This window comes from Galeopterus variegatus, unplaced genomic scaffold (genome assembly GCF_000696425.1).
Source record: "Galeopterus variegatus unplaced genomic scaffold, G_variegatus-3.0.2 Scaffold1188, whole genome shotgun sequence".
Taxonomy (NCBI): Eukaryota; Metazoa; Chordata; class Mammalia; order Dermoptera; family Cynocephalidae; genus Galeopterus; species Galeopterus variegatus.
Window position 1 is genome coordinate 360,530 of NW_007727299.1, and position 25,990 is coordinate 386,519.

Below are 25,990 nucleotides of genomic sequence, written 5' to 3' on the forward strand. Positions count from 1 at the left end.
GGGTTCCCCGCCGCGCCCTGCCCGCCGTCCGGTCCTCGGCCCGCAGCCTCCCGGGTCCCCGGCCGCAGGCTCCTCCCCGCGCCCTCCTTCCGCCTCCATGGACGCTAGAGTCCCCGCCCGCCGCGCCCCACCCCCGCTCGGGGCTGTGGCCTCCGCGAGCTCGGCGCTTCCAGTCCCCTGCTCCCCGCCCGCATCGCTCCCTCAACCCCCGCCGCCGCCCCGCCGTCCATTTCCGAACCAAACTCTTGCTTGTTTAGAGGGGAATCACTTGCAGAGAGCACGTAGTTAGGGACCGGACCTCCTGGGGCACGTGGGGAGCCGTTCATTCATTCAGCTCGCATTTCTTAAACGCCTGCTCGTAAATGCTGCTTCGCACTGGGAATACCGAAATGACTGGACATTGCCCCTCTCAAGCAGGGCACACGTAGGGTGGGAGATAGAGCTGTAAACAAATATTTGTATGGTGTGATAAGTGCTCTGATGAATATATATGCCAAATACGGAGATTTAAAAAGGGGTGTCTTGGGGAAGAGGTGAGAGTCCGGAAAGACTTCACAGAGAAAAAAACCCAGCAAACTGGATCCTGTTGGATGAGCGGGAGTTTGCCTGGCAGGTGAAGAAAGGTCTAGCATTCTACCTGCAGGATATAGCATGTGCAAGCGTACCAACGTGTGAGGCAGCATTTACGTCTTGGGAATCTATTGGGCCTGAGAGCCCAGGCAGAGTGCAAGCCACCACAGAGGCAAAAGCGAAGGGCTCTGGTTATTAAAGGGCTCTCGTTATTCACTGGCTGGTGGGGTACCAGTGCATAAAGTGATAATTACAGAATCACCTATGTGAATGATAGGAGGTTCACAAGGGCAAAGTTCTTGACGGCGCTTTAACCACCCTGAGCCCTAATTATAATTCGGTTAAATAAGGTTTGTAATTATGTACCATGATTTTATTGCAAAAGATGTTAAAAGGGGTGGTGAAAGTGAGGGAACTTGAGCATATTGTATGTGCAGGGGGAGAGGAGCTCCTGGAGAGGCAGAAGGTAAAATGAATGGAAGACACACGGAGGTCATAGGTAGGGATGGGTTTTCAGAGCATCGATGGGATGGAAAGACTAGAGTTTAGGGAAGAATTCTTGAGAGAGAGAGAGGAGCCACGGGCATAGAAAGGGGCTTCCAGCCTGATGGTCTCTTTTTTTCTGTGAATCAGATTTATCAGGAATAAGGTAGGATGCTTGAAAAGAGGGGTTGGGAAGGGGGCTCTGTAAACATAGCAGAGCAATGGTGTGGGCTCAGCTGTGTTTAGAGACCATCTCTTTTTATGGGTTCCTCTGGACAGTGTTCTGCCCAGGTATGGAGGAGGGAAAAGTTAATGATTGGATTATATACACATAGGTATGCATGTAGACAGTAGCCAAAGATGACATTTTTGAAAGTCTACTCCCAAAGGTAAGATAATATACATACATATATACATATGTATACACACACACACACACACGCACAGACACACATACTGACTGCTCAGACTGAAGGCTCAGGACTCGTTCTGGATTTCAAAATAATATTTATTATGTATTTTGGTTTATCAAGAGTAACTTTCTTAAAACAGATTAGTGGTTTGTGCACAGATTGTTAAGGGCCCCTGTTTTTGCTTTGCCTGGACTGTCTGGAAAGAAGTTTATTTTAATCTTTGCTTACATCTTAGGTTGATGTAAAACTTAAAATATTTTGTCACTTTTGATAATGGTTTTTAGTAGATGATATGTTGCTGGTAATGCATGTCTCTTGAGTTAGGAATGCATAAGAAATCTCTTTCTTTTCAGGAGCTGAGGCTGGTCACCACTGCCATTGTCCCTTTTCTCTTGTGTAAATATGCTCACCACTGCTTGACAGAGCCCGTTTCAGCTCCCTTCAATAGAGGGAACTGAGAATAAACTACCTTGTCTTTGGTCACTTTATTTATCTTCTCTGAGCCTTGGTTTTAGTTTTGGTTAAATATGGATTGTAGTTATCTGCTGAGGTTTTACTTTAGAAGGGTATTGTGTAGGATTCAATGTTGGCAGGACTTTGACCTCTTGGGAAAAGAGCTGTCTTGCCGATTTTTTTTGACAGGTGATGATACTTTGTGATAAGGATGAAAGCAGTTCATATGTCTTGACTGGAGAATTCTAGAAATCTTTCATTGAAGTTGGCCCTATGTCCTTCCATCTACACTTGTTCTGACCTTGGTGGAGATAGAGGACTGTTAATTGTCCTTTGCTTTCCTGGAACATCAGACTCATCCACAGTCACCTTTTCTAGGTGAAATATTCCACTCCACTTATGAAACTCACCCACGGTCACTTTTTCCAGGTGAATATTCACTACACTTGTCCTTTTCTTATGGCCTCATTTAAGAAGGAGCAAACAAGCAGACAACACAAACCCCCCAAATTCTGGACAGTTTTCACCTACTAGAGTATCCTACTCAAGTCCCCGACCAGGGTTAGGTATATTGTCAGCTATTCAGTATTTGAACATTTTTTACACAGAAACCCAGCAAGTTTAGCAGTCCAGAGGCGTTGCCTCTAATTCTAACTCATTGGTGTTAGGGAAGATATGATTCCCACAAAGAGGAGAATAGGAATGTATATGATGGGCATGGGAGATTTGTTGGGTAAATTACCCAGGTTTTTAGAGCTTTGGGTTCACATTTTCATTGAGGCTAATGTGCATTCTGCAGCCTACCATTATTTGGGATGTTCTGCAGTTGCAGTCCTTTTGCTTCCTCTAGCACCAGATCTCTATTCATTAAATCAAGTGTGTTGCTTCTATATTTTTAAACTCACATTCTTATGTTTATCCTACTAGGATTGTTTTTGTATCCTGGTAGCTTACGTACTTGGAACAAAAGCTCATGCAATTATTTAATGGCTTATTCATGATTAGGTACTTGTTATAAATTTTAGTTTTTTTTTCTTTTATGACATCTTTGTGTATACCTCTAGCCAGTCAGCAGCTCATGTGTAGGGGTTAACTTTACTTACTCCAATTAAATTTCATCTCATTTGTGTCTCTGAACTCTATTACTTCATAAAATATGTTTTTATTATATAAATTATTACTTTGTATCAAAACCTGAATTTTGGTCATGGAATTAGAGTTTGCTGTTCTTATCTGGTGTGGTTTGGGACTTGCTTCAATACAGCTCATTTGAATTCATGCTTAGAGGAATGGAGTTGGAAAGAATGTTTGTTTCTTATGCACGCCTCTCATTTTATAGAAGAGCAGCTGATAACTAGAAGGGTTAAGGGACTTGGCCAAAGACTCATTGTTTGAGAAAGAGTGGAGATGGGAGTTTATGTTTCCTGAATCTTAGTCGGTACTCTTCATTTACTCTGTCACCTCCCGGAAATGGAGTTTGATAATAAGGGAGGGTAGCTGCACTGGATAGAACCTATGTGCATTTTATTGTGAGTTTCTCCTCCTCCTCCTTTGATTTCATCTGTCTCAATCCTTAGCTTATTATATTTCACATTAGATATTTAATTCTGGTCTCTCATTGAGACAGAATCTTTTCTCCAGAAAGAATAACAAGTGTTTGGTTAGAGAGAGATTATTCACTTTATGAAATAGTCTTTGTGTTTGAAGTTACAGACGAAAAATAAGTGTGTTGCACGGTGTATTTACTACCTTCGTGGCTCTGGAAACATTACTTACTCTTGCTGTGCTTCAGCCTCCTCATCTGTAAAATGGGGATAGCAGTGGTTCCTACTTCTAATGCTGTGTTTGAGGATTAGATGAATTAATATATGCAAATTGCTTAGAACAGTGCCTGACTCATAATACAATGGAAGTGTTGGCTGTTGTGTAGTGGGAGAGGTTTTTCTACCTCTTCACCTCCCTCAGCACTTCTTGTCAGCCCAGTTATCTGATTTTTCAGTGAGTCTCATGTAGGAGACTCTAATTTGTTGATGTTTTTCTGAGAAACAATGTGCCTTCTGTTTTTTCTTCTTCTTCTTTTTTTTTCTTTGAAATTTAGTGTTCTGCTTTCACTGTAGCACTGGATATCTGTTTAACAAAAGACATACAGAATGTTACCCTTACTTGATTGTAATTTTCTTCTTTTTAAGGATTTGGAATGCCCTGACAGATAATTATGGAAATGTGATGCCTGTTGACTGGAAGTCATCCCATACGAGGACCTTGCATTTGCTAACTCTGAACCTCTCAGAAAAAGGGGTAAGTTAGGAATTGAACCAATAGTTTCTGAATAACTGATGTTGATAATGGTAGTAAAACAGTTGCATTTCTGTTTAACGTAAATTCTTTGAGCTTCTAAGCTTCCAGCAACTGGAGTGGCCCTCTCTTGCCAGCTTGGCTCCGCTGTTATCGCCTTGCTAGCACACTTCTCCACTTCTTCCCCAGGACATACTCACTTTGGTATGTGTAGCTAAATTTCCACTGCCTGTGATCGCCATTTCTCCCCGTGTATATAACACGATTTTGATGTGCTGTGAACTCCCAGTGAGAATCTTAGCCTTGATTTAATATGATGAGGGTATTGGGATATCAATAAGGAGTTAACTTTTTGATGAATTTAGTGACTTGCTGAACATGGCATGTTGTCAGAAGACTTATGTATTCCTGTGAATACTGGGGAAACTTTATTTTTTAATTTTTTATATTTTATTTTATTTATCATTATACAATGTAGTTGATTTTTGTGGCCCTTTACCAGTTTCTCCCTTTCCTCCTTCCTGTCCCCCTTTCTCACTCCCATCAACATCTTATGTTCTTTTTTCTTAACGAGTTCAAGGAATTATTGGGATTGTTGTATCTTTTTTTCCCCCATATTTATTTGTTTGTTTATTTATTTATTTTGATTAGCTCCCACATATAAGTGAGAACATGGGGAACCTTTAAAAGACATTTAAGTTCTTGGCTTTTAAATGTGTTCTTGGCTAATTTATTCTCCTTGAGGCTCCTGTGTACATCCTGGTATTATAAAGTGGAGGTGCCTTGAGTAAGAAGTGTGAGCATAAGTGATAGGACAGCTTGGGGGCCAGAAAAGGGCAGAGAATTAACTTGAAATGGAAAATCACAGTGTTAAATTTATTTAAAGCTGATGAGAAACATAGCCAAATTATGTAAGTTTCAGGGCCAGACTGTTTAAGTTCTTTATCAAATAACAATGTAAACTCATGCCAGATCTTCTGGCATGCTCTATGTTTCATTAAGTGTAATTGTATGATTATGGAGAGTATAATGCAGTCGGGCTGTCAGTATTTTAAGTAATACTGTTACATTGTTAATGTTTCATGAAAGTGATTTTCTTAAATGTGTGACTCAGAAGTCTGCTGCTATTATTTTCTAGTAAAATATAGAATTCGACTACATTTCCCAGTATTCTACTAGATATAGAATTCTTACTGTTTGTTCTAATCATTAACTCTGTGAAGCTTTGCAGACCAACCTTGCCTACATTTAGTGAAAAGGAACAAAATGAAATAACTTATGCTGTCTTCTGTTAATTTAGGTCCTAGCTATCATTTTGAGCTTAGTTCAAGTTTCCCTTCCTCACTGAAGCTTCCTATTACTGTTTTAGCTTTTGCTGATCTCATGGAATTATACAGTTTTAGAGTTGGAAGGGACTTTAAAGGACACCTAATCCAGCCTCTCGCTTGGGGGGAATCCCCATCTCCAGCATCTCTGACAGATGGTCATTTAGCCATGGCCTAAATCCCTGCACAGAAGGAAAACACACTCCTCTGTGTGGGAATTGATGCCATTTGTGGGGAAGTGAACTTTGAATGGACTTATTATCTGTCCTGTAGAATTTAGCCCCATTGCCTCAGGGGTGCTAGTCCCCACAGCACTGATTCCATGTCTCTGTAAAATCACTACTGTATTCTCTTATGAATCATGTGTTTCTGGGTCTGCCATGAGATTGCGGTGTCCTGGCAGGTATCTTTGTATTTGTCTTTTTAGTAACTACCACTGTGCCTAGCACATAGTGAGTACTAAGACATGTTGTTTGTTGAGTGAAAAATGAATAACCTTGTCAGTGACATTGTAAGGTCAGAGATTGTGATGAAAAGTTGTTTTTTAAAAAAATATTTTCTATATTTTTAAAAATAATGCTAATATGCTAATCTATAGTAGTGAGTCCCTGAGTACTTTTTTGACATATTAAAAAAATAACATAGAAGAGTTCCTTTCGTAGTTTCAAAGAAAAGCACATTAGCAGCATGAATGGGGCACTCTAATCCAATTTCATTGAATAAAATGTACACTTGGCCCCTCATATATGTGGGTTCTGCATCCACAGATTCAATCATGAAAATATTTGGAACAAAAAAAAAATGAAAAATAACAATATAACGGTAAGAAATAGTATAAATAAAAAACAATACAGAATAACAACTATTTATATAGCATTTACATTGTATTAGGTATTATAAGTTATCTAGAGATGATTTAAAGTATATGAGAAGACGTGCATAGGTTACATACAAATAGCATCCATTTTACATAAGGGACTTGAGCATCTGTGGATTTGGTATCCTGGGGGCATCCTGGAACCAATCCCTCCACTGATTCCCAAAGACGACTGTATGTCTTTTAGTGTTCTTAGATTGTGCCTTAGGAAGTCATTCCCTTTTCTGCCTTTTGAATGTTATTTTCGATGCCAGGGTAATGGCATTTCCAGTGTAGTGATTAGTAATGACAGGGTTTAGTACTAGTACTGATTGTAAAAGCCTTACCTGGAAAAACTCAGCAGATTAAAGTGGACAAGTGATCATTCATCTATAATCTATCTGTCTATCATGGAATAACTATTCTGGTGATGAATAGAACTGAAATTAGAACTCTTCCTCAGGAAAGATCAGCACTCATTGAGTTCCCTAAGAACAAAAGGGCAATAAGACTATATAAGAAGCAACCATGTCACTCTATTATATAGTATATCATTAACAAAGTTTTTTTAAAAACTTGGGAAAGTTATTTTATTTACCATTGCCAACTGGGAGCTCTATTCTTTCCATGACTGAGCTATGTAAAATTTACCTTTTGGAAGCATTCTTTAGATTATTACAGTTGCAAAATAGGGTCTATAGGAAATTTATTCCTTGACAAAGGGAGAAGAAATTTTTTTTTTGCATTAAAATGAGAAAAATATTCGGGAAAAACCACAGTTTTTTGGATTTCAGTTTTTTTTTTTTCTTTCAGAATATTAAGGTGGCATACTTCCATATTTAATGGGTTTTTTCTAGAGTAAGACAATTGATAATATTCCAAATTCTTACATGGGCACATTGTTTTCACATGATGTATCTTCAGTTTTATACAGGGAAACAGTACCACTAGCTCTGTATCTAACTCTGACATAGGAAGGAATGAGGGGATGCTTGGCGAAAGAAGGCATGTTTATACCTAATGGGAGGGTGAATAATGATACCCATGACAACCAAGGTTAGTTGTCAAAGCCTGAAAGGAATTCCAGCCCTTAGCCTATGCCATCTGTGTGGGAATGGGCTTGGCTCCCTCTCTGGAAAGATGATCTGGGATCATTATTTCTGTCGTCATGGAATTTTATTCTAATGGTTTACTGGTATTACTCATGTGTTTTGGCAGTGGGCATAACCTGTTCTAAATATGGTGCCATTCTTGCATATGCTTATACAATAGAATGCTTCTAATTCATTCTGGCTTAGGAACATCTCCTGAGCCTTCATCTTCCTCCTTCCATGTGCATGGGACAGAGGCTTTTTTTAATGCATCTTTATATCTTTAAGAGTAGAAACAAGAAGAAGATAATAACTTCTTCCTTAGGAGTAATTTTAAAATTAAAATTTTCCTTTGTGTGCAAAGGGGGAAATGTAAAACAAAACTATGGTCCTGAAGCTACAACATAAAGGAGTGACTGGGATGGGGATTGGGTTTGAGGCGTAAGGATCAGTGAAGAGGATTGTTATGTCTGCTTCACGTCATCCACACACCCTGTGATCACATCGTGGCACTTTTTAAATCTTCAGTCTTGAAATCACACATTCCTTCTCATCAAGAGCTTCATCTCTTGATCATTCTCTTTTTTTATTAAAATTAAGTTGTTAAAGGATAACTGCTATAGTTTAAAAACTAAACACTGAGACTTAATGAAAAGGAGGCCTCTGCCCACTTTCCTCATCCTTGATTTCTGCTACTAGAGGTGACCACTTTCAACGTCAGCTGTTTCTTTGAGCAGATAACATGCTCCTACCATTTTACTTGATTTTATTTTTCAATTTTAGATTTTATCCATTTGCTTTCTACCCGAAGGATGAAGGTTTAGCTCTCTTATAAAAGTTTCCCTCCCCCATCTTCCCAATTTAATGATATAAAAATCCTTGTTTAAATTAATTTTCATTATTTATATTGACAATTTAAATGCTCAAAGTTGACCCATTTTGTTATATTGTGATTAAATTTCCTCTTGTGCAATTTAGTTTTTTCTTAGGGTAATAATAATTGCCTTTTTTGTGATTTATTTAGTTTTAATTAGCTCACCAGTTCACCCTCAATAGAATCATAAAACTCATTTTAGTGAGTGGAATATACTAGGTAATTTATCAATGTCTTTTTCCTCTCCCTCTCCTCTCTTTGTTGTGCTTTTCCTGATGTCCTCTGCAATAACAATTCTAACCTGAACTGGTTACTCTCTAGTTTAGCTCCACAGCTGTCATTCTGAGATTTTTACTTCACTGTCATTACAAGAATTCCTTTCATCTCTCTCCTGCATTTGACTCCATGTCTTTTTCCTTTTCTTCCTGGTAACTTGCTGAGAAAGGGTGCATGAGAAGTAAATTCTTTGAAAAGTTGTATGTCTGAAAATGTCTTTATTCTAAGCTCCCACCTGATTGTTAGTTTAGCTGGAAATAAGATTCCAGGGTAGAATTTATTGAAACACAGAAATTACATTGCTTGTTTTCTAGCATCTATTGTTACTGTTGAGAATTCAGTGATATTTTTATTTCAGATTCTTTTAATGTGATGGTTTTTTCCTCTCTGGAAGATTTTAGATTCTTTTTTTCATACAGTGTTCTGAAATTTCATGATGATGGGTTGGAGGCCATGGCCAGGCCTTTCCTAGGCTGATAGTGCAGTGAGAAATAGAATAAGGAGGTATGTCACCACTGTGATACGGCATGGAATTGCATGATGTGGTAGTAGGTAGATCCTGGCGTGCTGATGTGGCCCTTCTTCCAGCCTAATGATTGAAAGTCAGCGCTCCAGTGGTTCCTCGCTTTGCCCTTGTCACCTATAGGTTTCTTACTCTGTGGGCTGTGTTCACCCTTAAACTTCAGATTCTCCTGTGTGAGGAACTAGGGAGACAGTAGGGACCTACATCCTCAATTTTATATGTATCCTCTGCACTGGTAAATATAATAATTTTCCCAGGTAAAATTTTATTGTTTTCTTTATAGTAAATATAATATATATTTATGTAACATATAATATATTATTTTAATTGTATACTATGTAATGGGATGATATGGTTGTTTCTTACATAGTCCTTGTTGCTGATTTGTTCCTTGGAGACTCAGTGTTTGCTAACTTTCCTGAGGAAGAGAGTTCTAAGTTCAGTTCCATTCAGCACCAGAATAGTCTTGTCATGATAGATAGATGATAGATGGATGTTCACTCATCTACTTTAATCTGCCTTAATCTGAGTTTTTCCAGTAAGGCTTTTACAATCAGTACTAGTACTAAACTCCAAGGTACTACTAAAGGGGCTGTTTATATTGGTGTGGGCATGGTTAAAGGAAACCAGCCAGGCATGGTGCAATACCCCAGGGCTGGCAACACCACGCAGCACTTTAGCAGCCCTGGCATGGAAATGTAAGGAGAGGGAGAAGTTACCAGTGCCTGGAGAGGTTAGCTGTAGGGGAGAGGTCTGCTTGACAAGAGTGGTGGCCTTTGGTAAGAGCCACAGGCAATGAGTGGTAGTCAGCAGGGAAGGAGACAGCAGAATAATTGTCCAGCTCTCACTTTTCCACCTTCTGGTGTCCTAGCGTCTGCCAGTGGTGTTAACTCAAGGGGAAGTCAGAGGCCAAGGGCATCCCTTGATGTAGTCCATAAAGGTCAGCCTGCTGGGGCACAAACGGAGTGGAAATAGTGGTGAGATGAACAGAGAATCTCCAGCACACTTAGTTTTAAAGATGTTTTTGGAACCTAGAGATACCTTTTTTGGAAGAAATGTTCAACTAGAAGGGCTAAGTGGGACCATCATGGACAGATCCTGTCTGCCAGGGAGTTGATTACTTATCTTTTACTCTGAATAGTAATTACAATTTGGTTTGCAAGTGAACTCACTTTATGTTTTCTGTGGAATATTCACATATACTGATCTTACTATTAGATTGTTAACTAAAGAACATTTGTTGCTAAACCTGCCTGTTTTCTTCAGACTATTCACTACAATTCCCTACAACTTGCTAACTAATACCATATTTTTTTCTGCATATCTGTCAGGTTTTATAGCATTCTTCCCCATGGAAAAAATAGCTATGTATGTATCTGTAGCAGGCAACAGGGGATGTGTACAGCACCTTAACAATTTCCCATTTATACTACATTCCTCTCATTCCTGTTTAAGATGAATATGTAAAGCACTTCACACACTGCCTGGTATACAGTGATGGTGATAATTTCTCCCTTTCAAGGGAAAGCTCCTGGTAGATGTTTTCCCCTGCAGTCTCTTTTACCCAGACATGTTGACTTTGTTTTGATCAGGATATCTTGCTTTTAACAGTGGGCATTTTTGCTTTTAGATAAGTGAGGGTTTGGTCTTTGATACGTCAGATGATGAGGAGCTGAGAGAACAGCTGGATATGCATTCGATCATCGTCTCCTGTGTTAGCGACGAGCCCCTCTTCACTGCAGACCAGGTATAGAGGAAATGGTCATCAACACAAGAAAAGGGAAAGCCAGAACTGAAAAACAATTTCTTATTGTGGCAATAAATGATGGATGTTGAAATTTACTTATTTTTTCTATATTTTCTGATTATATAACCTTAACATGAACTCTTCCACTAAGAAAAAACAAAAAAGAAGTATATGAAATCTAAAGAGAAGGGATTATGTTAGTTGGGAAGATTTCCAATATAGGCATTGTTGTGTTTTTTTTTTTTTTTTTTTTTTTTTTTAAAAAGACGACCGGTAAGGGGATCTTAACCCTTGACTTGGTGTTGTCAGCACCACGCTCAGCCAGTGAGTGAACCGGCCATCCCTATATGGGATCCGAACCCGGGGCCTTGGTGTTATCAGCACCGCACTCTCCCGAGTGAGCCACGGGCCGGCCCCAATATAGGCATTGTTAAATAGTATAGCAAATTATTAAGGAAGGGTTATTGCTTAAACCGAAATCAGAAAAATATTGTAAATTTTCTACTTTCTTTAGATTGATCCACATATGGGTAAACTATAAAACACCTCTGTAAGAATTAATTTCTTTAAAACCCTGGATAAAAATTATTAGCACAGGGCCGGCCCCATGGCTCACTTGGGAGAGTGTGGTGCTGGTAGCGCTGAGGCGGCGGGTTTGGATCCTATATAGGGGTGGCTGGTGCGCTCACTGGTTGAGCGTGGTGTGGACCTCACCATGCTGAGGGTTGTGATCCCCTTACTGGTCAAAAAAAAAAAAAATTATTAGCACATATTGGAAGTACATATTGTGTACCCCAGAAAGAAGTGAGCCTCATTCCTGTGGAATGCTCTAGTAATGTCAACACTGTATTCATTTAAAACTAGCCAAATCAGCTTCCTCATTTTCTGAATACCCTTCCCACCTCTTTGTATTATCAAAATGTGATGCGTGAACTTCTTCCTGAAATAAAATGTTCCATGGCTACTCAGACTGTGAATTCTACCACACCCTATTTTTAGGAGGGAAAGACAAGGTCAGTAAGGAGATACAGTAAGGTTGGGAGGAGTACACTAAAAAAGTGCATTGAAAATATGATATTTTGATGCTCCTGAGTCATATTTGTGGTTGGATTGGTCTAGGCCTAGAAAGAGTGTGGTGCTTAAAAAGCAAGATGGTAATAGATTAGAGGGCTGTTCTGAGATAGAGCGTGATGTTCCAGGGAAAGACGTGACCTGGAGGTTCATTTGTCCCCCAGTTATCTGCCTGAGTAGCATAAACTATCCCTGTTTTTACGACTTTGAGAGACAGATTCTGTGGCCTCCTTGAGTGTCTCATTGTACTGTTTTACAATGCCTGTTTTGGAAAAATCTTATGATTAACACAATTCTATCTCCTTCAGATGTACTCTCGTTTCTCCTCAGTAGACATGCTACCTGTTAAGCTTGTTGATTCATAAAGCATGTTAAATAAGCTCGTGCTGTTTTACTCCTTCATTTAATTGTTTAGTAGGTTTTTTTTTTTTGTCTTTTTTCGTGTCCGGCAACGGATCGCAACCCTCAGTGTCGCGCCCGTACCGGACCGGGACCGGCAACGGGATCGCAACCCTCGGTGTCGTGCCCGCACCTTGCTCAGCCAGTGAGCGGGAACCGGTCTGTATGTGGGATCCGAACCCTTGGAGGGAGCACCGCCGCGCTCCCAAGCGGCGCACTGTAGCAGTGCGCCACCGGGCCGGCCCTAGTAGGTTTTTTTTTAAACCTTAGGTTCTTTTTTCTAACCATTGAGTAATTTTTCTGACTTTCCACTAAGTTTTTGCTGAGTTCTATATCCTTCTGAACTTTTGAAATCTGGAACGGGGCAAGATACTGTTGTAAGATTTGAGCAGCGTTGCATATGACAGTAGATCATTGTTTAAAAGGTGATGTATTTCTGAAGTTTCCCTGCTTCATGCAACTTTTTTTTGTCTTTAAGCTCATACATTTTAAATAATTTTTAAATATCCTTTTATTTTTCATTGAATTAATATATGAAATTCTTTTTTTGTTGTTAAAGGAAAATTTTGCTACCATAGAGGTAATTTCCTGTTTTATATAAACATTTTTTATTCTATTGTGTTTTCTAAATTTAATGTCAGATTTTTGGTTAGAATGAGTACTTGCATGTATATTTACTTTCTTTTAACTGTAACTTTATGATCTGATTCTGGCATGTTTGACATAAATTATGTATGTGTTGGTAGTACTATTTCTCATACATTGCAGGTTCTAGTAGGGCCTACTGAATCATGATAGACATATTAAATCATATTCTACTTAACTTGTGTTTAGTTTATTGTAAATTTTTTGGATAAGCCATGTTCACTCTTACAACCAAAATTTTGATTATTCAGAACACCTATTCATGCACACTTTTGGTTAGTGGAGAATTTAGTGCATTTCTACTCTGGTTGTCTCAGGTGAGCACTGTGTTCCAGGTAGATCATGTTTCCCTTATATATTTGATTAACAGTGGAATGTTATTTTGGAAGGTTATCGAAGAAATTGAAGAAATGATGCAGGAATCACCGGACCCAGAAGATGATGAAACCCCCACACAGTCAGATCGGCTTTCAATGCTTTCCCAGGAAATTCAGACTCTTACGAGGTCTAGTACAAGCAGTTATGAAGAGAGTAAGAGACCCTACTTAAATCAGTGCTCTTTGTGCTTTTGTCCATATCAAATGTGTAGCATGACCATCTCCAGAAAGCTTTGATTCTCACAGGCTGGGTTACATACCCTGTGGTGGCCCTCCAGTAATACTCTGGGCATATTTTTGTCTTTGCTCAGAGACTGTTATGTTTACCTTTGAACCGTTTGTTAGTTTGCTATGGCTGCCCTCACAAAGCACCATCAGACTGGTGGCTTAAACAACCGAACTTTTTTTTCTCATAGTTCTAGAGGCTAGAAATCTGTGATCAAGGTGTTGGCAGGGGTGATTTCTTCTGAGGCCTCTGTCCTTGGCTTACATGGATGGTCATCTTCTCCCCATGACTCCACATCATCTTCCTTTATACCTGTGTCCAAATTTTCTCTTCCTATAAAGACAGCAGTCAGATTGGATTAGGACCCACCCAGATGACCTCATTTTAACTTAATTACAGTCAAGCACCACAAAATGACAATTCAGTAAACGATGGCCTGCATATACAACAGTGGTGTAAGATTATAATACTGTATTTTTACTGTACCTTTCCTATGTTTAGATATGTTTAGCTACAAAAACACCATTGTGTTACAATTGCCTACAGTATTCAGTATAGTAACATGCTGTGCAGGTTTGTAGCCTGGAAGCCATAAGCTAGACCTCACAGCCTCGGTGTGTAGTGGGCTATGCCATCGAGGTTTATGTGAGGACACTATGGTGTTCGCACAACAACGAAATTGCCTAAGGACACATTTCTCAGAATGTATCCCTGTCATTGAGCAACAATGATTGTATCTGTATAAAGACTGTCTCCAAGTGCAGTCACATCCTGAGGTACTGGGGATTAGGAGTTCAACAATGTCCTATCTCTCAAATGAGGGAAAGTGCTGAGAAAAAACTGAAATGGGGTTTCAGGGAATACTATTCCCTTTCATCTTCCCAGTCTTCAACAAAATTCACAAATTGGGGCATATGCGATTAAATACGTATTTAGTTTAATTCTTTCAAATCAACTCCCTCTCTCTTTAGAAGTGTCCCAGATCCTGCTAGGTTGCTTGCAGTCCCTTGTCCGAGGGCAGTTTCTGTTCTCTCCCTCTGCCATGTGTTTGTTCTTTTCTTCGTTTGCGCTTTCTCAGTCTTGACTGAAGTACTACTCATGGGATGACTGATTTACACAGTGAAAAGTGCTGTTACACTTCTCTTCTCAGCTGGCTTTGATTTTGCTCGCCTATCTCTACTCAGACCTGCCTACCAGAAATTTTAGGATTCTAAGAAGATTACGAAAAGTCAGCTTAATCGCTTTGAATTTGATTTCTTGCTCGTTGGCATAAAACATTCTTTTGCTGTTACACTTCTCTTCTCAGCTGGCTTTGATTTTGCTCGCCTATCTCTACTCAGACCTGCCTACCAGAAATTTTAGGATTCTAAGAAGATTATGAAAAGTCAGCTTAATCGCTTTGAATTTGATTTCTTGCTCGTTGGCATAAAACATTCTTTTGTGCTGCCTTCAAGCATTTTTGTCTTAGCATCTGCTGTAATTTGTCTTTGGTCATAGGGGTAAAAAGGCTTTCAGTATCTGGATTAAATGAACTCCTGGAAGAAATTGAGACTGCCATTAAAGAATACTCCGAGGAGCTGGTGCAGCAGTTGGCCCTACGAGATGAACTGGAGTTTGAGAAGGAAGTGAAAAACAGCTTTATTTCTGTTCTTATCGAAGTGCAAAACAAGCAGAAAGAGCAAAAAGAAACAGCCAAAAAGAAAAAGAAACTCAAAAATGGCAGCTCTCAGACTGGGAAGAATGAGAAGAGTCATATGCCGGGCACAGTAAGTGATGTTTTGCAGGAGGCATCAAGCCCTGGAAACGGGTTCCATGGTCCCAGCACACTGGACCAGCGGCAGGTGCAGCAGGTCGCATGTGCGCAGGAGTGTTGTGCCTCCAACCAGAGCACCACAGGGATTTTATCCCCGAGGCCCCCGGGGCTCAGCTTCTTCAGAAGAGTATTTTCTTGGTGAGGGGTATAATGGTGACCTGCATAATTCAATACTGACATGTTCAGGAGGGAAGTAAGTGGAAGGAAGAGGGGGAAAGAAGGAGTATGCCTTAAAGAAAAGAAGCTTTAGCAAGTGACCATTTTTTGATATATCAAAATATTAATGGTGCTTATTTCTGTTTGGCTAGTGGGCTTATGAATCGTATTATATTTTCTTATTTTTGCTTAGCTCTTATGAATTGTGTAACAAGAAGTTAAAAGGGGATTCATTTAAAGAGAGCAGAACTGCGCTGAGCCTAAAAGTATAAACTGATTTGTAAACCGGTTCCTCCTGATTTATCAGTGCGGTTGGAATATGAGGATGTTAGTGGCAGTTGTGGCCTATCAGCCATTTGGCCGAGTATTTGGCAGACTATAATATTATTCACTGCTGCAAACAAGTTTAGAGTATTTGAAAGTTTGACTCTCTAAGGATTTTTGTTTTCCGTTTTTGTCATTTTTCTTATGTGGGCCTATTAATTTCACTTGATTAAACTTTATCATAAACATTAACTGTTGGTTATATGTGATGCATTCCCTTACTGATCTTATGGCTATTTCATTTTTCTGTGATCACTTGAGTCCTTGCACATTCCTACCTTTGTTTTGTCTGTGTGTGAAGAAATGTCACTTTTATTTTTAGAGTATAATGGTTGGGCAAAGGGATCCATTTTTCTAAAGAGAATGTAACTGTTTAATTCGGGATACTGATAAGATGATAATACAAATTACAAACTGGCTATTATGGCCTGCAATAATATAAATTCTGTCTTTGACTAAGTCTTGGTTTATTTTTCCTAAAGAATACATACTAGAGAAGTAGATCTCATTAACCGGATGCTGATGGAATGCTAGAAAAATAATACAGTTCTAGGTTACTGGGCCACCAATGAGCAGTTAATACAAACAAAAGGTATCCTACCCTACAGTCCTTTCATTATACTCTTATTAGCCTTTGGATAAATTCACGTTTTCTTAGGGCAATGTCCATTTGTACATAGTTAAAAAGGACATAGCTAATAAACTGACTTTGAGAAAGTTCTCAGATATCTTCTATTTTTGAGAAATGGCAGTATTGATTTAATAGGAATTTATGTAGTCATTCCTAGTGACTGCTCTGAAAAAAACAACCCCACATTTGTTTGAATGTGTAGTCCCGGCAAATTTACTTTAAAATGTTAGGGACAATATTTTGCATTTGCATCTCAAATTTTTAAAAATTGCACCCTTTAAATTGCCCTATTATACTAGTGGGATTAAATAAAATGTTTAGTTAAAAAGTCGTAGCATGGTTGGTAATTTCTGCCTGTCTGCTTTTAGGATTACATGTAAATCCTCCATTTATTGGTGTTAACTCTTAGCTGAGAAAATTAAATTTGTCCCTAGAGGGATTTAAAGGCTTCTTTTTGTAATTCCCATATAAGAAGGGTTAGAGTGGATCCACTGTGTAATTTTGCATGGCATTTATATGGAGAAATGTATTTGGCAAGGCAATGGTTAGGTCTCATTTGAACCTTCATTAGTCTTGAAATAGATTCATATTCATAGTTAACAGTGAATTTTTTCACAATATTTGAATTTGTGAAGTTGCTTCTTGAATCCTGATCTACTGTTTGTGTCAAAAATTTTAATTGGGACAGTAAAGCTTGTGGTAGTAGTTTCCTGTATCTTTTTTTAGCATTTCTCCTGAAATGCTGGAGAAAGACCATCCCATCTGTGACACAAGCAGCCTGAAACCTATGATTCTGAAAATAGTGGTAGGTGGTTCAGAAGAGCCCTACAGTGAAATGGCCAGTTGGATAACTAGATTCCAGGAGTTATTACTTTCCCAAACGTTTTGTATAACATGCAGTTTTGGCAAGGCCTGTTGTCTATGAGTTAGCTATCATCAGTGATACTAATTTTTTAAAAATGATGACCTTTTTATAGATGTCATGTATCATCTGTTTTTCCAGTGACATCAGTTACTTTTTTCTTCCTACCTGAGATATTTTTTGTTTTATTAGCAGGACTTAGAGTTTCTCCTTAAGCAGGGAATAGCTTCCTTCCATTTTTCTTCAAGCATATTTAATTGAAGCAATATATCAGTTTGTAGTTGGTATAACACTTTATCCATAATTACTAGCTTGTTCTCTTTGGTTCAGAGATACTCCAGTGAAATATCTGGGTGGGAATAGTGCAGAATTAAACTCTTTAGGTGATAATTGTGGAGACATATTTGTTTCAAACATTTGCTGCAGTGAAAAAAAAGGGGGGGGGGCTAGAGGGGCTATTTAGAGCATTAGAAAATGTATTATAGCATGAAAATATAGTAAATACTGAAGAAAATATTGAGTATCTTATAATGTGAAATGTTATCTTGATTTGAGTTGTCATTTTAAAAATAATCATAATGTTATATGTTGGACAAGATGAAACAGTACTCATTCATTTGGCACATATTTGTGCAGCGCTTTTCTAGTGCCACTGGGCACTACAGTGGAAATTAAAACATCCAAGGCCCTCCTGGAGTTTATATTCTAACGAGGGAGACAGTCAATAAACAAGGAAAAGAACAAATAGATGATTTCATTTCAGGTAGTAATAAATGCCATGAAGAAGTTGTTTGGGATCTGTTTTAGATAGGGTGGTTACTATGTCACTGCTTCTCTCGACTGGCAAGGGAGGCTGCTTGGTCCCTTTCCAACTCTCAGTTTGGAAGGGAGGTTGAAGGAATAGATCTCTTTGGGAAATGTGATTCAGGAGAGCAGAAGACTTTGTATTTTCTTTGTCCTGATTTGCAGCATCTGGAGGGGCAGATGGGTAGGTGACAGTGGAATTGTTGAAGGGTACTGTCTGTCTATCAGTATGGTGACCTACATGCATTTCTTTGAACTGACCATGCTGTTTTAGGTCTTGGTGCTTCTGTATATTGTACCCTTTTTCTGAAATGGATCTCCTTACCTGCTCTCCATGTGGGAGTTTTTTTTTTTTTTTAAATTCATCCTTCAAAATCATGGTCAAGCATTGTCCTCCTTTCTTAGACACTTCCTCAATGATTCTTTTTCCAATGCAGCATTGACTCTCCTTCTTTGGGGTTAGTATTACTCCTCTTAACTATTTCTATGAGCACTGTTGTGACTATCTTGTAATTTTTTGTTTTCATGGCTGTCTCTTTTATGGTTCCCTAAGGATAGGAAATTTACTTTTTTTGTTATCCTTTTGTCTAACATTAGGTACCTGCTAAACTTAAGCTGAATTAATGAGTTAGTGAAAAGTTAACTTCCAAATCTATATTTCTACCCTGAACCTTTCTGTCAGGGGTCAAACCCATGGGGACTGAATAGCATATTGATTAAGAGCTTTGGGTTAACTGCTGTGTTTGAATCCTGGTCCTTCCAATGGATAGAGATGCCTTTGAGTTTTGGAGGGATTAAGTGAAATAATGTAGGTAAGTCTAGCATACACCCTGAGGCAATACTAGTTATTGTATATGTCCAACCACATACTAGACATTTCCCCTCAGATCCTGGATATCTTTAGGAATTCTGAATTTATACTATCAAACCAAAGTTGCTATTTTCTTAAAACTGAATTTTTTTTTTTTTAATATCTCTTCTTTTGGTTAATGAAACTACACTCTAACCACTCACTGATACCTGTAGAATTTCTAGGTCAAAGAATGTGCAGTTTTAAAGATTTTTAAATGACCTGCTTTTCAAAGTGTTCTACAGAAGTGTAACCCAATAACAGCATAAGAATGACCATTTCCCCACACCTCCCACCAACAATGGATTTTATTAGCCTTTTAATATATATTGATTAGATAGGCAAACAATCGTTTGGCCTGCTGACCATTTGTATTCTTTCATGAGTTGCCTGTGAGGCCGTATTTGAGATGTTTTTCATAGGTACTCATGAGGATGCCATACTCTTGATGTCGTAGTACCACACTGTGCTGTAATCGTTAGCTTAAATCTCGTCTCTGGCAGAGTGCAGGCTCCCTAAGGGCACATTCACACTGTCTCTCCAGCACCTCCTAATTTCTGGTTCTTCGCACATTACTTAATGTGTGTTTGTTGAACTGAAATTTTACCATAAAGGAGATTGAGTCTCAAAGGATTTAGATTTGTGATATTTGAATTATTATTGTTCTATTGGGGATTTTGTTTATATCAAATGTCTTCACAGCTCATTGAATTTCAGTGGCAGTTCCCATGAGTACAAGAATAAGTTGAAGTATACCAGATTATGTTTTAATTTAGTAGTTGCTGTTCATGTAGAGTTATCTGAAGTTGTACAGACATTATTGCTTACCTGCTTAGCATCATATCTTAGTAAGCTTATATGGATGAAAATGGACATATTTACCCTTTGAGCATCCAGTAATATCTTTGATTTAAAGGTCACAAGTAAGGTTGCTTATTCTGATAATATGGTTGAGAAGTTAGGAATCTGTGTATCTTGCGTTTGCTATAATCACTGTGAGCTTTCAAGAGAGAATTTCTAGTGTGTTATACTCACCACCATTAAAAACATGTAACTGCTTCAACCTACCCTGAAAAAGTTTATCCTGAAAACTTTTGGGATATTAGCAATCATTGACTAACGGGTACTGGAGAAAGCAAGAAATGCTATTGTAAAAAGAATCATATTACTCTAATTTACTGATTTTGGGAGTTGGGAAGATAATTGCTTAAAGATGGGGGAGAGATAGGGCTTAGATGATAAATACTCTTTCTTGTACATATTTTCTTTTATAGATGCATTGCTCTGTCTTTGTGACTCACTTAGCTCATATTATGACTAAGAGCCAATCTATTTTGTTTTATTTTTATATGCAAAAATGCCCTGGTAATAGTTTTTCACTTAATCTTGACTGAAGCTGACTTTAAGGTAAGAGAAAGTTATTTTTATTTAGACAGCTACTATTAGGTCATCCTGAAGTTATCCTAAATTGTCCTAGATCTAAGCCTAGAAGGACCTAGCTTCCCCCCCACTTCTTTTTAATATGGAATTTTTTAATTGCACATTTGCTAAGATGATTTAGGCCAGGGATTGGCAAGGAAAACTACTGCCCAAGGGCTAAATCAACCCTCTGCCTGTTTTATAAATAAAGTTTTATTGCAACATAGCCACGTCCATTCATTTGCATATCATCTATGGCTGCTTTGGTGCCATACGGAGAGGAATTGAGAAGCTGCAACAGAGACGGTGTGTCCTGCAAAGCCTAAAATAATTACTGTCTGGCCTTTACAGAAAAAGATTGCCAGACCCTGATTTAGACATAGTAAAATTAAAAATTAGAAAAAAAAAAAAGATATGAACTCCATTTAAGTGAGTTTGTATAGATAAAATGATCAGTATACTGTATCTAAAATTTATTATAAAATGTTGCCTTGTTTTATCCTATGGATGGGTTGAATTGTTCCGTTCCTCGGGGCCCCATCAGGAGAAGGCTGAGTTTTACCCACAGATGGTGACACCTTGGCCAGTCTTTCAGCTACTTGCTTCGGGCTCTCTGCCTGACAACCGACCTTTGTGCTGTGTATGTCTGAGTCTCAGTAGTTAGGTGAAGAGAGCCAGCAGGTAGACCAGTGGTCTCTACATTTGGGTACAAACAAAAGGAATAAAAACGTTGGCAGTTTCTTGGACACACTGTATTGATACATAGTGATAAAAGGTTTAAGGGAAGATAGAAGAGAAGTAGAAAAGGGACTGAATTATTTCCCTCTTTACTAAGTAATGGTGCTTGAGAGGATAAATTCTGCCCTGTACACATACTCAAATGTAATTATTAATACATTTTCAACAATAATTTGCTGGTGATATTTGATAGTATTTCTCTGTATTTTTCCTTATTGCAAAGAGCATTTCCTAAAAATTAGTATTAGAGTCATGGAAGGTCATTGTAGGGTGGAGAGAAACTTAGATGTAGTGGATATTATTTTGATAATTCAAAACTATGAATTATTTTAGATGTGGAACAAATTTATGTTATGAAAGATAATATTGCCTAGAGAAATAAATGTTACCACCAGTTTTAGGCTGCTGGTGTTGGTGAGCTTTCATGACCCATCAATTAATGTAGTAAAAGTTAGGAATTCATTCTTGATTTCTTTATATCTTGGAGAGATCATTGTTAATATAACACAAGTTCACATAAAAGTCGTAATGTGCCAGGAAATTGTATTCTTACATGCTTAGTTTAGAGTATTAATAAGTATCAGGAAAGAATTTATAAAATTGCTGAGATTAATTATTTTACTCTAGTTTTAGTGGCTTTGAAAATGTTTGGCAATAATTCATATCCATATTAATATTAAGTTACACAAATATTTAAAAAAAGATCCTCAAATACAAAAACTTAAATTATTTGATACTATTTCACTTAACTCCCAACTTTGAAAATCTTTGTATCGCATCTTTCTCCTCTGAAAATGAACTTATAAATAGGAGTTTAATATTCAAAACATTTTCAAGTATTTATCTGCTTTGGTATAATTCATATTTTCTAATTTACTTAGATTTGTTTTTTTGAAAAAAATACTTTTTGGTAGAATTAGCTTTTATAGGGCCAGCCCGTGGCTCACGTGGGAGAGTGTGGTGCTGATAACACCAAAGCCCCGGGTTCGGATCCCATATAGGGATGGCCAGTTAGCTCACTGGCTGAGCGTGGTGCTGACAACACCAAGTCAAGGGTTAAGATCCCCTTACCGGTCATCTTTTTTTTTTTAAAAAAAAGGAATTAGCTTTTATAGCTGCTTTATAATTCACATTAAAATTATTTGATCTGAAGAAGTGTCAAAACAACTTTTACATCTTAAGCAATACATTGTCTTACTAATTTGAATATTTTTACTGTGCAATTTTTAACATTTGACTATTATTTTTATTCTATATTTTTATAATGTTTTGTGTTTTGTTAAGAATTTTAATTTATTAAAAATTAAAGCTACTATTCTATAAATTAATATTTGAAAATCATATCATTCAGACTATTTAAAATGATGTGATTTATGAAGAACAATAATTATGTTTTCATTTCACTTTCCTTTGAGCCTCTTGAGTATAAAGAATATTAATGAAGTAAGAGTAGATTAGAGTAAGAGTCAGAAATAGATGAAGAACATTCCTTAATTGCTTTTCCTAACCTTTTTTCTGACATTGAGTTTTGATATTGAGATTTTTAAAATATTTTATGGCTAGAGATCTGAGCCAGTTGTTGTCAGATGAGGCTGAGAGAAAAGTTTGGTAGCAGGAATTATCTGAATTTTCTGGCCCCCTTAGTTTTGCTTTTCCTGTCTTAGATCCTGCTTTCTGTGGAATTAGTGGGACTGGTGAATATGCTGTGCATGGAATGAGTTGGTATGTTTAGGATTCTAGAAAAGAATTAACAAACTACAACCCTATCTATTTAAAATATCTATGCAAACTAAACACTGTGTTTTTTAGTTTGCACAGTGTTTTCTAGCTCTTTTTATTGTTCAGAAAGACCTTGAATTGCCTAGAAGTGTTACTTGTTTTCTGTTTAAGCTTTTTGGCTGATTTCTATATTCAGTTGTAGACAGTAATGTCTTTTCTTCATGTTGACCTCAGACCTTCAAGCTAGGGGCTATCATCAGGAATTTATTATTTCTCAGTTGCAATTTTATTTATATTAGGAGAACTTGAAATACTGTTTTTGTTTTCCTGGAGAAAAGTAGAAAGATGTGGTATTTTATTTGTCTTTGGGATCTATGTCTAAAACGTTGTTCTGTCCTTTTCTTTAAGGAATATAGCCAACACTTTTTTGATTATTGATATTTGCTTAGCACTTTACTAAATGCTTGTCATGGATGATTTCATTTAGCCTTCACAACAGCCCTATAAAGTAGGTAGTGTTATGATTGCCATCTTGTAAATGAGTGAAGGCCACAGAGGCCTTTGCTCACAGAAGCAGCACGCACTGAAGTGAGGGTGTGCATAGTTGCCTAGAGGTGGGTGCGAGGAGCCTGGGCCTGAACGTCCCTCTTCTGAACTGCACGGGTGTGTTGTGTGTGGGCATGGAGATCTTGGCCCATTTCTTTGTCGTTCAGACTTTTAAGCTTTTTTAAATCTTCTATATCTTGTTTATGCTTTGTTGCTCCTGGTTTAGTGTGAGAGAAGTTTTCAGACAGTGACTGATTTTGAGACCTTTAATACACACTCATGCCAGGGAAGGAAATACTCATGAGGCAGTTGTGAATATTTGCAGGGTAAATAATGTTACTGGAGCCTTGTATTGAGTAAACCTCTTCCCCTGTCCTTTCCACATGACTTTGGCACTTTGTCAGTAGTAAGGAGAACAATAAAATAAATACTGTAATGCTTAATCATTTTCCTGCTTATAAGTGGGCTCATATCAAAAATTCTATTCCAAGAGGGACATTTTGCAGAACTATTAACTCCTTCTTAAAGATGCGGTGGGAAATAGATGGCAGATGACAGAGTTAACTTTACACTCAGAATCTTCACCAGCTCCTTACTTTGAACCTTTACTTCAGATTTGGAAGTGGTAGATTAAACGGAGGGAGGATTGGGCTTTCTGATGTACCTAATATTGCAGGTTATTTGAGTTAAACGATAACAAATCTTTAACGTCCTTCATTTCATTTAGCATTCGTAACTCTGAGACTTAGTTCTCTCAGTGCCTTGACACGTCCGTGGTACTTTTACCTTGAGAAACATTCAACAGAGAAATGCTTCCCTCCGTCCTTCCTCTCTTCCTCCTCTCCCCACCCCCTTTTTTTCTCTCTCTCCTCCTACTTATAAAATTTAAGCATAGAGAAAATCTTCCCTCTGGCCCAGTTAAGAACCATAAGCACCTAATAATACTGCATCTGCCTCAAGGTTATAAATATAGTGTTCTAAATGAGGTGACGTTTACTAAAAAATAAATTTAATCTGCCTCTGAGGTTTTATCTTTTTAAAATTCATTTCACCTTCCAAAAGGGTGTATTATTTTTTGGAATTTATGGGGCCATCGTAAAACAGAGTCTATCGTATGCTCTGCAGCGCTCTTTTCTATTTCTTCCTATTCTCATTACCTTAGTCTTTCTGTTCCTTTGTCCTTCTAGTTCATTATCTTCTACTTGCTGCTCTTTTATTACCCGAGGGGTTTTATATTTCTTAGTTGCTCCTTTGTTTTACAAACCATGCCAACGTGATTATTTTATCTTACTTTATTAATCTCACATTGATTTCCTAGACTAGATTCTTCAGTGGACATTTCAGAACTTCGTTATGGGCTCTTTTGACAAATAAAACTGTATGTCCTCTCGTGTCATCTTTCTTCTGTTAACACTCAGATTATTTCTACTTTTTGGATCTTTTTTCTTTCTCTCCTGCAAGAAGTCAGGAGGCCTCATGATATGGTGAAAGGATCACAGGCTCTGAGACTCTTGGGCTCTGGTGTTTGGAGTGTTAACAACTTCAGCCTAGCAGATATTTACAGACTCCTACTGTGCAAGTCACTGGGATGGAAAGATGAATGAGACTCAGTCTCTGTCCTCAGAATTTACTCACTTCCTCATAAGAAATAAAGCCATTGGAGTAGACAATTCTGAATGTACCATCTGTGTGTAAGTCTGTCACTGTGGAGCACTTATATTATGGCCTTATGTGACCTTTTAGCCCTGTACTGCTATGTGTGTGTATGTGTGTGGTTTTGATTTGCCTTCTTAAAAAATAATGTATCTTCTTGGTCGAGTGAATTCATAGGTTTACAGAATTTACAAAGAAGACCTTTAAAAGTAATGTTATTTGATTATCTATTTCACAGGTGAGGAAACAGGCCTCAGCAGGGTTAGTGACTGCTCTCATGTCACAGTTAGCGGCAAAGCTGGGAGGGAACTCAGGTTTCTGATTTCTAGTTTAGTATTTTTGTATCCAAGCTGACTGTTTAAAAATTTTCTGATTCCAAATCCACTTTTGACTAAAGTGTGATTCCTTTTTTTATGCAAAAATCTGGAAGTATTTCACCAGTATGGGTAGTAATTGCTACAGAGTTTTGTAGTTTAAGTCATTGCCTATCAATCAGGTGCTTCCTCCTTACTGAGGACTGGTTTCTGTTTTTTGTAATATATATAAAAGAAAAATATCTGACATTATTTCTATCCTTAAAGATTTTGAGAACTGAGTTGAATTTATGAAAAATTAACCTAAACAAAACTTTTTTTTCCCTCTGCTGTTTTTCTTTAGATCTTATGCCCTCTAGCTCCCAATAAAAATAACTTATTTTTTAAAAAACATTTATTGATCCCCATTATGTTCCAGGCATGTGTAAAGGATGCAGAGTAAATTTTAGCACTTCAGGGGCTTTCTGCCTATCAGGATGACAAACCATCCAATGTACTTTAGTGTTAAGATTCTCAACTAGCCCAGTTTTGCCCCCC

General features: G+C 37.9%; 1 protein-coding gene across 1 annotated transcript in view; it reads left to right on the plus strand.

The window, feature by feature from the left end:
• The first annotated feature begins 1,413 nt into the window (after nucleotides 1–1,413).
• Nucleotides 1,414–25,990, plus strand: part of FEZ2 (fasciculation and elongation protein zeta 2 (zygin II)) — a 42,227-nt gene continuing 17,650 nt past the window's right edge. Inside the window, exons 1-5 of the mRNA XM_008575443.1 lie at nucleotides 1,414–1,442; nucleotides 4,109–4,217; nucleotides 10,790–10,906; nucleotides 13,411–13,552; nucleotides 15,122–15,390. Coding sequence (XP_008573665.1) covers nucleotides 1,414–1,442; nucleotides 4,109–4,217; nucleotides 10,790–10,906; nucleotides 13,411–13,552; nucleotides 15,122–15,390 — 666 coding nt within the window. The remainder of the gene's footprint in view (nucleotides 1,443–4,108; nucleotides 4,218–10,789; nucleotides 10,907–13,410; nucleotides 13,553–15,121; nucleotides 15,391–25,990) is intronic.